Source organism: Rhineura floridana, chromosome 10 (assembly GCF_030035675.1).
Source record: "Rhineura floridana isolate rRhiFlo1 chromosome 10, rRhiFlo1.hap2, whole genome shotgun sequence".
Taxonomy (NCBI): Eukaryota; Metazoa; Chordata; class Lepidosauria; order Squamata; family Rhineuridae; genus Rhineura; species Rhineura floridana.
The window spans coordinates 18,775,741-18,790,673 of NC_084489.1; the positions used below are offsets into that span (position 1 = coordinate 18,775,741).

The 14,933-nt window shown below is 39.4% G+C and overlaps 1 protein-coding gene across 5 annotated transcripts in view; it reads left to right on the forward strand.

The window, feature by feature from the left end:
• MYRIP (myosin VIIA and Rab interacting protein) overlaps positions 1–14,933 on the forward strand; it is a 377,908-nt gene that overhangs the window by 91,634 nt on the left and 271,341 nt on the right. The window contains exon 2 of one of the 5 annotated variants that reach the window (XM_061587557.1): positions 5,381–5,429. The exons of the other annotated variants lie outside the window; for them this stretch is intronic. Within the exon in view, the coding sequence (XP_061443541.1) occupies positions 5,416–5,429 (14 nt within the window). The 5' untranslated portion in view covers positions 5,381–5,415. The remainder of the gene's footprint in view (positions 1–5,380; positions 5,430–14,933) is intronic. 5 annotated transcript variants of the gene reach the window in all.

Consider the following 14,933-nt stretch of genomic DNA (forward strand, 5'->3'; position numbering starts at 1 on the left):
CCTGTTCTCATGTAATGCATATATAGCCTTGCTGTATATATAGCCTTCCTGGGACTGGGAAAGAAAATGTTATCTTCCTGCAGGAGGGATAGACTTACTCATGGAGAGAGCTGTGAGCTGTTTTTAAAAAATCAAGGGAGATTTGAAACCAGCAGAGGTGAAAAGACTACAATTAAAGATACCTTGCTGATAATCACTACTTTTCTTTTAAATAGTTAGGTCTTGCAAAGTCTTGCATTGGAATGGGGTCATATGAAACATTTAAGAGTTCAAAACATGCTGTAGTAAAGAGTAAAGCTGTAGAGATATTGCATGGTAGGGCTGTACTGAATTGACAAGGATCATTCCTTAGCTGTTTCACCCATGACTGTTTTGTTTCTGTTAATACCTTCAGGAAAACTAGTACAAAATATAAAAGAAAAATTAGAAGACTTAAACACAGTCACAAAGTCCCATCTTTCCTTTTTGGAAAAAGAAGAAAGGAAAGATTATGTGATTATCATAAATCAATGCACTCGTTTTGTAGGTCAAGAGCAACAAATGATCCAGTTACTCCTTTAATTTCTGCTTAATACTTGTGGAATCTCTCTAGGGGTACCCACCATAGTCTGCCAAGTCGCCCCATAAGTGCTTCCTAACTTCACAAGGATGGGAAAGGAGGAACCAGTTGGGAAGTTTGGCTCTCATAGATGTACCAATATTTCCAATCTTCCTTTGAAAACTCTCAGTAAAAAAACAACAACAGACTGGCTTTCCCCCAAAACATTCTCAGAGAAAGTTCAGGAAAACCAAGTGAAGTATGAGGCAAATAATCCCTATGTGGATCTGGGAGAATCTATGGAATAAAGGACACAAATATAAGGTTATATTGGTCAAATGACATTCCACAAAATAATTGCAATACAACATCCCTTGTTTTCTTCCGATGATTCTATGTCTGAGTGTATTGTAGTTGTGCCTTTGTCTGCAACTTTTTGCAGTTAATCCAGTTTTATTTTCCCCAGTGCAAATGTTGTAGAAATAATCCATTTAATCCTTGGTGTATAGTTTAACAGAGCTGCTTGTTCTAGAATGGGGAGTGCTGGGCAAGTCTAACGGGAAGAGGCTGGCAGGTATTATACCAATAAAATAGGTCAATCTGCTGGGAATTAGTGGTGCAGATTTCAAACTTGAAAGATGGACTATATGATCTTTTATTATATATTTTGGAATGTTGTTTGTCTGTTTGCTGTGCATTTGGACACCTCTTAAGATATCGTAACCAAATTTTGCATGATGGTTCCTGAAAGTTAAGAAGAGGTTTATGTCTATGATTGAATGCTATTTTGAATCAAGATGGATGACAACCTTTAAAAACTGCATTGATTTTAACCACTGATTTCAAAACTGCGCCTTTTTCAGGGTTTTTTTTAGTTTGGTTGAAATTCCCAAACAAAGCTGGGTATGGGGCTGCTAGCGGAGTTTATTATCTTGAGATATTCCCTTAGTATTAAGAAGCTGGTAATTTGAGAACATGCCCTAAGGCAGACATAGCCAACATGGTGCCTCCCAGATGTTGTTAGACAACAGCTCCCATCATATCTGATCCCATGTTGGAGTCTGGAGGATGCCACATTGGCTATTGCAGCCCTGAGGTCATGTGATCCAAGCAGTTCCAAAGGCCTAGAAGTTGCTACATAAGCCTTAGATGCTCTAGAATAACGTTGTTTCAAAGCCATTTCTCTAGTCTGTCTGTGGTTTCATGATTTCATGGATTGTATAGAAAACCTGGTAACAACCATGGAATTTCAAGTATTTGTTACGGTGAAGCAAAATAAAATAAGACAATGGTGGTCAATATGTAGTCTCACTAATCCTGGCGATTAGTTGTGTTGTCCTCTTGCTACAATTCCCAATTGGAGCACCAAAGAAAAAGTCTTTGTATTTTGAGATAAGTTCTTAGATAAACAATAATTGGCAAACAACAACAAAAAACCCAAAGCCAGTCCAAGATCACAGTCTAATGTAGGGAAGAATATCTTTATAGTAGATGACAGCTACTATTCATTCTTTTTTGGTCACCTGCTATTAGTGTGTTCACTTCTGGATATATATTTTTATTCTAGCATATTTTAATGATTGGGAGATTCTCCCACTCTGGGAGCTGATGGCATAGCCATTGATTGTTAAACTGCTATTGTAGTTTGCTCAGAATTGAGAAGAGGTAATTATAGTCAAGGGCCCTCCTCCTGCATACACACCCAGATTCTGGCAGTAGGTAACATCAAGCAGCCTACGCCAATATGGCAACCTCCAGATGTTTTGGATTACAACTCCCATCAGTCCCATGCTGGCTGGGGCTAATTGTAGTTGTAGTCCAAAACATTTGGAGGGCCCCAGATTGGTGAAGGCTGACATGTATATAAGTACATAGAATACTGATATAATAAATGTTTTATACAGTTTAGTATGTAGTACTTAATTATGCTAAATTAATTAATAACCATAGCTAGTAGTTCACTAGATAATAAGACCATTTGCCTATCTAGTAAATCAGCATTCATGGTTATTAATGAATTTATCTACTTTATCTAATGTATTTTAATGGAATGCAAAAGAAGTATGTTACGATTTCAGGAAATTACAAATCATTCTAGTTTCTATAAACATTATTTACAGTTATTAAAGTTAAGAACAGAAATTAACATTTGCATTCTGTAATTCAAAATGGCCCTTATTGCAATAATTATTGTATCATCTAGTATTTAAGCAGGTAACTGACTTGAGTAACTTTTTTCTTGCATTGTGTGGTGAATCTGTCATTTAAATTGTTATAGGGGATTTGCCTGGCACATTTCCATTCTGCTGAGACCATGACAAGTGATTACTTGCCTGGCAAATTTCGATTCTGCCTTCTGGTTGATCCTAAGCAATGCTTTACAACTTTGTTCCACCCCCTCTTTGGACTCCTGGGTTTGCTTGTTCTTTGCAGACATTCAGCTTTTCCATATTGTACAGCCATCATATGGGAATATATTGAAAAGGCTTCTGAGGCTGCACTCCTACAGTATACACACTTACGTAGGAATCAATGGGACTTAGTTCTGAGTAGACATGCATAGGATTGTGCTGTGAATTAAAGCTCAGCTGGTGTACTTTTTCTTTGGCCACGATACAATAAAGTTAGATGCACACATGGTAGAGAACTGTAAACATGGTAGAGGGTTTCTTTGAAGATCCAAGTGCAACCCCCTAAACTAAAGAGGCAAACCACTCTTCATTCTAAATAGGTTTCAGCATGAAACGTCAAAGTTGCCTTGGGGTCTGTTAAGTTTCATTGTGGGTCTTGGGTACCTCTTGAAAGTCCACTGAGGACCATTGACGACCCTTTCTATAGCCATTTTATTAACCACTTGCTTACCCTCAATTTCCAGGTGGACTACAACAATGTATGCTTGTCTTCTGAGCAACATGAAGTTCTTTCATTCATCTTCCTCCTTTTGTGTAAGCTTTCTATGGAATCGTATAAATTCAAGGCAGCAAATCCCTATCTTCCCGATTGCTTTAAAGATTGCCTAAAGGTCTGGTATAGTAGTTCTGTTCAGGTGCTTTTGAGGCCACATGGAAGTGTCCATAGCAAAGGTCATCTGTGAATGAGGCAGATGCTTGAGAATTCTGAGTTAAAGACTAGAAAAGTTCACACAGGAACAAAGTACCACAACAAAACTTGTCAGATTCCTCACAAATTCATGGTTCAGTTCTTGGCCTTTTAATATGTTTACAGAGCTGATCAGAAGTTAAAGAAATGTTTGTTTTCTGTACCATTGGCTCTTCACAAAGAAGTCAATTTATGACAATTCCCACACCTTCCAGTAATTGAATTTAGAACTGCAGAACTTCCAGAACTGCAGAACTTCCAGTAATTGAATTTAGAACAGTAGTAATAGTAATAGTAGTAAAATCCTACTAAATCAGTCAAGGGTGTTTGATGCAGGCTTTCTTACCATGACATTTAGTAACTAAAGTAATTAAAAGTAAAATTACTTAGAAATTCAATATTTGTGGTGGTGATTTTTCACTTTGTTTGATTTGTCTCTTAATTATAAATAAAATATATTTTATAACAACAGCAACAATAAGAAGAATATCTTCTTAACTGTCAAAATATCCAAAGTAGTGTAAGTAAAACTGTATAAAAATAATTAAAAGAAACACTACAATATAATTTGCAGCCTTATACAACCACCCTATAACTTCCATTTTGCTTTTTAATGCCTATTAAGGTTTCTTACTGTATATCATATCATTTTAAATGTTTCATATTATATAGTTTTAAATCGAAAAGGATTTTATTGCTATTGTGGTGGTGGGAGAGTGCGAAATATATCTTTGCATTGACCATGGCAATTCTGCACAAACTAAGGACTCTGAGTGTGTTCTCAGTTTGAATACTTTTAATTTTCTACCCCAAATTGAGTTGTTGTTCACAGAGAAACTGCTAATCCACTGTAAATGTACTTAACTGTGAAGGTTTTTAATCCATAAAAAAATTCCCAAAAGGGGATATATGCTTTTCTTTTCTTTTCTTTTAAAAATATCCTGTTTGGGCTGCCACAGTTATTCTAAGATCTAAGAATATCTGCATGGATATCATCATATGGTGCTTTATGGTGGTCCCTTGATTCTGTGCATGGGCCTGAGTATGGAGTGTTGTGTATTTGTGGGTATAGATGGGTAGATAATCTGTGGATGTTCTTGGGAGGGAGGCAAGATAAGGGGGGGCACCAGAACGGGTAAATCTGGTGATCAGGGGCAGGCATGGCTGAGGGTGGGTGTGTCAGGGAGGGAATTGCAGGTGCTTGCACTCTGTGCCCCTTTCTGACTCACCTTTTTGTATTTGTATGCCTAGGGGTCTATCCACTGTGCCCAACCTTCTGGTGGTGCTGTTATTTAACATCAGGTTGGTCTATAACAAAACCTTGCTTATACATGATTTAATTGTAGAATGGCTAACATGGTGGGTATATCCGAGACCTAGGAGTAGGGTTGCCTTGACCCGGGTCTGCCCATCCAGATATTCAGTGCAGCATCAGTGTAGACTTGAGGGGAGGTGCTGAAGTAGTCCATCAGAGTTCATTCTTCATCAACAGGAAACCTCTCCCAAAGTGGGCTAGAGGGCCTGTGTTTGTAGTTGGGCTGTGAGGACAGGTTAGGGATGCTGTTGGTGTACTGTCCACTAGGGATGGGGTTTGCTGCATGGTTCTGATCTGCTTGCATTCCGATAGTCCATCGTTTAATCCTGATCTGCCATTTTTTTGTTGCTGCTTGCTCTCGCACTTGCCGATTCTATCTGCTGTGCATGTTTTTGGGTGATTCAATCTGCGGTTTATTTTTTTTCCAGTGGCCAAAATTTCGTAGTTATCAACGTCAGGAGCCATGGAGATCTCAAGGTATTATATAATGTATGTTAAATGTCTGTATATGTGTTGTTTGTTCACCTATTCTTTACCAAAGAAGGACAGATTCTGAAGGACTCTCTGGGAAGAAAGGAACAGTTTCCCATTCCTCTCACGCATAGGTCACCATTAGCGACCGATACAAAAGGCAAGCTACAAAACCCGGAAAGCACTTGTTACATTGGAGAAGCATCTCATATATCAGCCTTGTGAAAACTCCAATCAATGTGCTCTCCATATTTGATAATAAAGAGGGGGTCAATCAGAGTCCTGTATTGGCCAATAGGAGCACACTCCAAGCAAACAAGCAAAGCAAAATGGATCCACTTGAGGTAATGCTGGACAGCTGGTGCCATCCTGACTACAATTGGACAGACTGAATTCCGACTGTTCAATCTGGTCAGTTACCTCTAAAGGGCTCTGGTAATTGCAACAAGTGCTTTCTGGATTCCAAGGCAAAAGCCTCGGAGGTTACCTGATTGGAGCCAAATGGTGTCAGGCTTATGAACGGGTTACCCTTTAACTTTAGGATGATCTAGATTCAAAACTGGCTTCATTGGGAACATGTCTGTAAAATACTAAGGTTCCTAAAATTTGGGGAAGTGAGGGGATGTGAGAGCAGAGAAAAATGGGGCTAAAGAAAGAACCCAGGAGGCTTCACAGCACGGGTATTTCAAGTACGATGAAATGCGGTTTTAAATTGACTAATTGAAGCTGCTTTTCCTTGTTAGCAATGACTGGGGCTTGGCGAGCGGTTGGTTGACAACAAGTGACGGAGGTCACAAGGGCATGAAACACTGGCTTCTTAATGGACACGTGCCATTTACGGAGTGTTATGAAAATAACTCAACATAAAATAGGGGGGCAAGTTTGAAAGAATAAATTCTTGCCGATTTGCAGTCACAGCTGCAAAATCCATGCTAATTACAGCCACGGCTCGCAGCAAGAAATAGGTGCCAGTCCGAAGGGATGGCGAACTATAGCATTCAGCTGAAATCCAGTGCCAGGTCCAATTTGGCAGATATTCTTCCCTATCCATACTGTCCACCCTGCTGCCTAACAATGTTCCTTACTGAGCTGACTGAGGTCTCCTGAAAGATCCTACAACAGTAATTCTGGGTGACTTCAATATTTACCCAAGGACTGGTTTGTGAGTTCATGGCATGACAATTGATGCACAGGCCACAACATACCCACAACTTGTTTTCGTCTCAAGGAGGGAATGGATTGGTCTACAAATGGGTGGTGGTGGCAGAGCTTGGAAAAGTTACTTTTTTAAACAACAACTCCCATCAGCCCCAGCCGGCATGGCCACTAGATTAGGCTGATGGGAGTTGTATTTCAAAAAAGTAACTTTTCCAAGCTCTGGGAGGTGGATACCACCCTGTTCTCATGGACTGATGACTTTCAGGTGATGTTTGGACTCCGAGAAGTGGGGTATCAGTTGATGATCCACCCCTAGGGACTAATGGAATCTGAGGGATTCCTGAATGCTTTTGGGGATTTTCCAGGGGATAGAGCCTTCTATTCTCTTGGGGCTGTTGCCCTGCTATGGAATGGTGAGGGCTTTTGACATTATCGCTCCTGAGGTCAACAACTTGGTTTACCCAGGAGTTGTGGGTGGTAAAGCAAGCCAACAGAAAGCAAGCATAAGTATCATGAAACTTGCTTCAGAGCTAAGGATTTGTTAGGGAGCATAACCATGCCTGTCAGGTAGAGATGGAGGCAGCTAAGAAGACGTTCTTTGCTGTCTCTATTGCATCCTCAAGTAATCGTCCAGCTGAGTGTTCCTGTATGATCTGAAGGCTTTCCACACCAGATAGGAGGGAATGGGCCTCTGGAGCACATGAATGTCAATTGTGAACAGTTTGCTTGACGCTTCAAATATAAAGTTGCTCAATTGCATAATGACTTGGATACCACAGTTGTGGCAATTCCAGTTGAGGTGTTCAATGCACCATCTTCCTCTGTCTTGTGGGATAATTTTCAATTTGTGTTGCCTGATGATGTAGACAGGATACTGATATTTTAATTTTTTCTTATAGCTGAAGTCCACTTCAGACTTTACATGGTGGCTCAGTAATGTTAATGCTGTGGGAATGGAAACTTGGCAATGGCTCCTTGGACTATGATTACTCTTCTTCACACTTTTAATGTTTCAAACACCGGTGTACTCAGCTTACCATGTATAGTGGGGAAACCAAGGGATTTTAAAACAATTAATTACATGTATTTTTAAAAAGTTCCAACTATCTTTAGTGCATTTCCCAAAACTTGTTATCATGAAAAAAGGGCTGCTTTTAGCTTGGTATATCTAGGAATGCTTTCATTTTCTATGCTGAAAACCTCCTGTCTATTTTTTGAAAATTTTGCTCATTTTCCCTGTAGACTATATTCCACCTTTTAAAAAAACTGCTTGACCTTTTGAATTTGTTTTCTTGGCTGGCTTCTTTCTGAAAACAGCTTGTGATTACTAAAATGTTCTGCCTATGCGTTTCCTTCCTCCATTTGTAACTCTGCTTTTAAAACTGCAAATGGAGATTTGTGCCATTTATTTTATTTTATCTATCTATCTATCTATCTATCTATCTATCTATCTATCTATCTATCTATCTATCTATCTATCTATCTATCTATCTATCTATCTATCTATCTATCTATCTATCTATCTATCTATCTATCTATCTATCTATCTATTATTTGATTTATATCCCACCCTTCCTCCCAGCAGGAGCCCAGGGCAGCATATAGTCATATAGTTCATATAATCTCCTCAACAGTTAAGCAGAATATACAGTGAAGGAGGCTTGTAATGGTGGCACATATTGATGATTGCAGCATCACATGGCTGTGTGAATCTTACAGCATGTATCACTGATTTCATTTAGCACGTTAACATCTAATATTATAGAACCTGATATTTAACCTTTTGAAAGATGAAGTTAATAAAGATGAAGTTAATAAATATTAATAGTTTGGGTAGGGGCAAGGCTGGTGCCAAACTGCCCTTCCTTAGGGTGTGGGGGTGGTGCTTCCCTTCCTTGATCCTTGGCAGGGTCAACTCCCAGGATCCCCTACAAACCTTGTGGGCCTGTGGCACCCGCCCGCTCCACCTACCTCTCCTCCCTTTCTGTGAATACCCTGCACACTTTGTGCGCAGCTCCCATCAACCAAGATGGCAGCAGAGGCTTCTCTTAGGGGCTGATACCCCTATTGCCATCTTGATTGATGGCAGGCATGTGCGCACACACAGCGTAGTGTGCATGCATGCCATCAACAAAGATGGCAGCGGGGGTATCAGCCCCTTAGAGAAGCCTCCACCCCCATTTTGGTTGATGGCAGCGACCTGTGCGCCCAGTGTGCAGGTCATTCACAGAAAGAGAGAAGAGGTAGGTGGAGTGGTCCTGCATGGTCTGGGGGGGCTGGGAGTGGGGGGCCCTGGGCAGGCTGCTGCCCAAGTGCCCAGTCACACCTGGTGCCAGTCCTGCGTAGGGGTCCCTTAAGTGAGGGGTTCCCAAACTGTTGTCCATGGACCACTAGTAATCTGTGAGCTTCATTCAGGTGGTCTGCAGTGTGCCAGTGTATTTATGGTTGAAGAAGGGAGACAGCACATCCATCACATTAAAAATTCATATTGATTGTTAATTGTGTTTATTTTTTATTTATCTTGTCATTTATTTATTATAATTGGAATTCTATGGAATTCAAATTGTAATACAATACAATATATAAGAAATAAAAGAAGCAATAAAATACAATAAAAAATCATACAGAATCTAGCACAGCACATTACAATTGGCACAACAGGCAGAAAAATAATGTGGTTTGCCAAGACTCTCAGCAATTTTCAAGTGGTCTGTGGGGGCAAGGTTGAGAACCACTGCCCTAAGTGTAATTAACTTTCCAAAATGTTAAAGGTGACTTGGGTGAATCACATTTCACCATAATAACAAGAATTTTGGGAGCAGTAGTAGGTTCTGTGGCTTATAGTTGGGCAATGGCTCCGTAGATTGATTTGAAACTTGTGTAGGAAAGGAAGATTTGAGAATGGTCCATGCTGAATTAGGATAGAAAAGATGAAATGGCTTATTTTGAACAAATTAAATGTTTTGACTAGAAACTCTGGCATGTTCATAGGTGTTGTGTGTTTCTCTCCCACAGACTTTGCTGGAGTAATTTTTCAGAAAGATTTCTCCATTTGTACTGTGTGTTTTGGGAAACACATTGTTTTAGGACATGGGAATGTCTAGTATGTGCTTTTACCCATAAGTTCTATAACATGTTTATAGGTTTTTTTTAATTAAAAAAAGCATTTTTCTGGCCAATGTTAGTAATTGGAATTGTTAATTCTGCTGTTGCTAGGCAACTTATTTCTGGCCAGTCTCAGCCTTTGGAAGTATAGAAGCTTGCTGTTGCTGGACAAGATTTTCACATAGCATGATTCTGCCTTGACGAGTTTACCATTCAAGTAGGCTATGAGGTTAGAAGTTAGGTGTAAAAACATTTGGGGGAGAAGAAGTCCCAGGAGAGGAGTAAAATAGTAATAGAGGCATGAGAGAAAGGAGAAAACATCTATGAGGTGCTTGGGCAGCTTTTGAAGGCACAGTAGATACTTCACGAAAAAAGGAGGAGGGAGTTATAGGGGCAACTATGTGGCTGTGTGCTTTATCTAATGAGTTTTTTTTCATTGCAACATGTAAAGGCTAGGCTTAACAACTGACCTGCTCTTATGCCTTTAGCAACCATGCAACATGCAGAAATAAGCTGGAGTGATTGTAGGGCATGAGAGAGCCAGACCCCCTACTAATGTCATCCAATGAACCATCTGTAACAGGTAAAAGCAGCAGCAGCTGCCGCCAGTAAAAGTTGGCAGTGTAATTAAAGATTCAGGAGCCTGGTTAGGAAAAAAAGTTGGCACTCTTATTTTTAAACATATTTCACTCAATAAATTAGCCACTTAATATACATAATTTGCATGTGAATTCCTACCCTTCTAAATGGTGTGTGATTTCTTATTAAAGAGGATATTTGTTTTCTTTTTCCATTGAGGTCCTCATTTTCAGTTTCAAGTTTACATAGCCTTCTGAAAACATCATCAAATTCAAATAATAAAAAATCTGTTGATTTTGGTTTAACATGTTGTGTTAAGGGTTTTTGATGTTGGAAATTGCAGTTAAGTGCTATGTCCTTAGTAGATGTGTTATTATGGGCAATATTGATATGGTGTAGTATTCTATCCTATGGTTAATTCCAGCTTCACACCTACCATGGAACTGGATGGCTGTCAATGGAAGTGTGATGGATCTAAGTCATAAACGTATCTGTTCATTGTAATAGATTTATGGAGTCTGTGCAGTTAAAACTACCATTCCATGTTACAAGTATTCATTTGCCAACCAATACCATCCACATAGAATGAAAGAGTTGGAAGGGACCTTGCAGGTTATCAACCTCTTCCACAAGTTAACATTGTAAAGTAACTTTTATCTTAGACAATTGAGAGAATGGACAGGATGAAGCCTAACATTGCACTAGTGCCAGCACAATGTCATGCATGGAAATATCCCAGTGTTGTACACCACTCTGCTACTGATGATCATCCAGCTCCAAGAGAGTGGTGAAGCTGGAACTACAGGATAGAATACCACACCATATCAGTATTGCCTGAATAATGCATTTGTAAAGGGTTTGGCCTTTACCAGCTGTAATTTCCTGGCTTGAATGAACTTGGAAAGCCCTTAACACAAGTTAAGTCAAAAGGGTTTTTTTTTGTTAATTGAATAAATTTAAAAGTTAATTATAAGAAAAACTGTTTGGATCCAAGTTTCTACAAGAATCTACCTCTTCTGTAAAACCTTTGACTTTAGACCAGCATCTGGTGCCCTCCACATGTTTTGGACTATAAGTCCCATCAGCCCTAAGTGGCATGGCTATGCTGGCTGGGGCCAGACCTGTAGTCAGAAGTGGGCTGAGGGGCTTTGCCCCTTAATTTTTTTCTGTCCCCTTAAATATTTTTACAAAAAATATATTTATTACAGTCTTTTTTCTGAGCCCCTTGCATTTTGGTTTCCCCCTGAACTTTTAGGCTAGCTACAAGCCTGCCTGGGACTGATGGGAGTAGTAGTCCAAAACACCTGGAAGTCACCAGGTTGGGAAAGGTTGCTTTAGACCAGGTGTGTGGAACCTTTGGCCCTCCAGATGCTGCTAGGCTACAACTTTCACCATTCCTGGCCATTGGCCATGCTTGCTAGGGCTGATGAGAGTTGTAGTTCAGCAACATCTGGAAGGCCTAAGGTTCCACAATCCTGCTTTAGACCCATAGTCCCATTCTCTAAGTGGAACAAAGTCTATCCTTGCCTCCCTCTCCCATCGTTTTACTTACTCTGTTGTCAAAATTTGGGTTAGCTCCTCAGCAGAGGGATCTCACTTTTATTTATTTTTTTGCTTATGCAATTCCATGAAGCACTATACACATCAATGGTATTATTTAAGTATAAATATAAACCTTCCCACTGTCTCAGCCTTCTAAAATCATCCAAGAAAAAAACTCCAGTGCATACCATTTGCTGGATCTTTGGGGCAAGAACATGTAAATAAGTGTTTTTTCTTGTTGTTGTTACACAATCTGTAGACTCCCCAAATTAGACGGATATTTGTCTTTCAGAAACTGTGGAAGATCTTTATCTGCATTGGTCTCAGTTGTAATTTAATCTGGCACTGGTGAGGTGGATGTAGTAAGTTAATATTTCTTGGAGTTATGTTGTTGGAATTTATTTGTATAGCTCTAGTTCTTAAACTTCTGTAACCTTCCCTGAGCCCTTTGTATGCTTATGAACAGTGTTCTAGTATGTTTTTAGTGTTCAGTGTACCAGCTCAGCCTTATGTGTATACCCAGTGGAAAGCAAATACAACAGGGAACATTTACATGCTATTAAGTTGATGTGCGATCAGTTATGCTCTGGGGGTTATAATTCCAATGCATTTCTGTTTTATGATCACAAGATGTTGACAGCTATTGATAATGCCTAAGGATATTAATGTTTTTTATTTATTATACTGTAGCTCCTAAAAATACCAGTGCATACTAAAAGGCATCATAATTTCGTATCCCAGGTAAATGATGAGATTCATCAGAAACACTAAGAACTCAGCAGTTGCTATTGTTTGCATTTTATAAAGCTGAGCATTATAGAAACATTATTGTTTAGTTTGGAACAGGTTGCATAAATACCCCATTTGCTTTATGTCTAGGCTTAGAGTATGATGAATTTGGACCCTAACAAATTTCTCTTCATACACACTTGTTGTGCTGCTTAAAGTCGTCATTGAGCTGATCAGATATCTTGATAAATGTTGTTTATTATTACTGGAACAAGCCATGGCGAGCTTCTAGTGCGGCTCTGAGAAGTTTGGAAACTTTTTCTTCCAACTTTGATTAACTACGGCTTATTGTTTCATTTGACCCCTGAATGACTCTTTCTAGTCTGACTCTGATCATGTATTTTAGGTATAATTGCTTACAATATAATAAATAATGAACAATGGATTTAGTAGTTTTAGTACCCATACAATGCTGCCCTCTGGTGGGTGTTGTTTAGGATACTTCCTGCAAGTGGCATCATCAGTGTAATCATATCTCTGACTACTGCATTCTCAAGTCTTTCTTGTTTATGTACTGGATATTTGCATCAAGCTACCAGCTGTGAATATGATTCATGGAGTTGGGCTTAATTCTGATCTCATGATATCATAGTTTTCCCATAGAACATGGAGGGTGAGTTGCTTTATGGCTGTTTCTTAATGTATCCAGCTAACAACTTTTTAAAAAAAAATAAAAATATTGCGCTAGATCAGTTGCCATCTCATTTGGAAAATCTGTGTAAAGTACAATAATGTACTTTCCCTTATTAATCCAACCACAGAAGAACAGCACAATACCTGCTTTTGATTATACCTTTGTTTGCTTTCTTCTTGGATGTGCTAGGTGGTAAAGAAATGCCATAGCAGAGATTGTCTCGCTATCTTTCTCATCCTCTCCCACTCCTTTGGCTTGTCCACACAAAAATGAAAGATGGCAGTAAGTAACAATGCAGCTACTTTACCTCTACCAAGCTCTGTACATCTCTGTTTTGTACAAGTGTTGCAAATTCAAGTAGCATGTGGTAGTATGTGTTGGACAAGAAGTCATGTGCTTGCATTTTATGAAGCTACAGGGTCTTCTTACATCATTTGGTTGAGGGAGAAAATGTAGATAGGCCTAACACAAAGTTTCATAAAGTGAGGGGAAATTATGTTGGGGTTTGTGTGTTTGTGTATGGAGGCACACCTCTTGCTTGTGTGTGCCTGCCTGCCTACCTATTTACACAGGTATTCCCTTGATCTCTTGACCTGAGTCTTCTGTTTTTAATGAACTAGTTTTATTGCATATTTTAATCATGGACATTTATTTTTTGATGTTTTAATGGGATAGTTTTGTTGTGCATTTTATTTATGGTGTATTTTAACAATTGGTTTTTATCTTTTGTATATTAATGAATTGATTAATTAATGATAATTGTCTTTGTGTATGTATATATCTGCCAGTCTCTCCCTCTGTCTGTCTGTCTGCCTGCCTGAATGTGTGTGTGTATATATCTGTAAGCATGTACATGCAAACTTTGGCCACGCTCATCACTGGCACATGGCCCTCAGAGAGTTGGCCAATAGCAAATGTGGCCCTTGGGACAAAAATGGTTAGCCACCAATGGCTTATCCAGTTGTTTCTTGTGTATACAGCAGTTGCACAGCACATAAGGAACTTCCCACAAGTAGGGATTTCTTACCCATCCACTTCAATGTCAGCCAGTAGGCAGATCCCACTGTAGATGTGAAGCTGCCACCACCATCACCACCATTGAAGTAAATTGAAGTAAACAGGAAAATCCATGCTTGTTCTCATGTTTGGATTGAACTCTCCAAGTAAAATTGCCTAGTGCAACCACCAACTACTTAATGCATGCCACAACTGGATCTGTTTCAGAATTAAAGAGGGCACACAAGCATTTCTTCCCCTAGCTTTTGAACAGTATCCTTAGAGGGGATAACCGTATGTTATTCACCATTGTAATCAAGGCCACAAACCTTGTCACTATTGGCCTGGAAGGCTAAAAAAAAGGCACCTGACAAAGCACACAATATGCCCATCCACAAGTAGAGGTTTCATATGATTTAATATTGGAGACGACAGTTTGCCGTGATATGCTGGCTTTTAGGAAATCATGTATGACATCTCGTGTTGACCTTTACTGAGTTGTATCTGGGAGGCTTCTCATGCTGCTATGTATTAGATTATACTCAAGCACACAGTAAGAGCATATTACTTGGGAATGGTGAATACATGTAAAGATAGTCATATTTCTCATCCAAATGTATTAATATGGTGGCCAGACAAGGACCTAGTCCACTACTTTAATACTTTAAAGGAAAGCATCAGCTGTTTTGTGCATCTGCTGTTCTCAG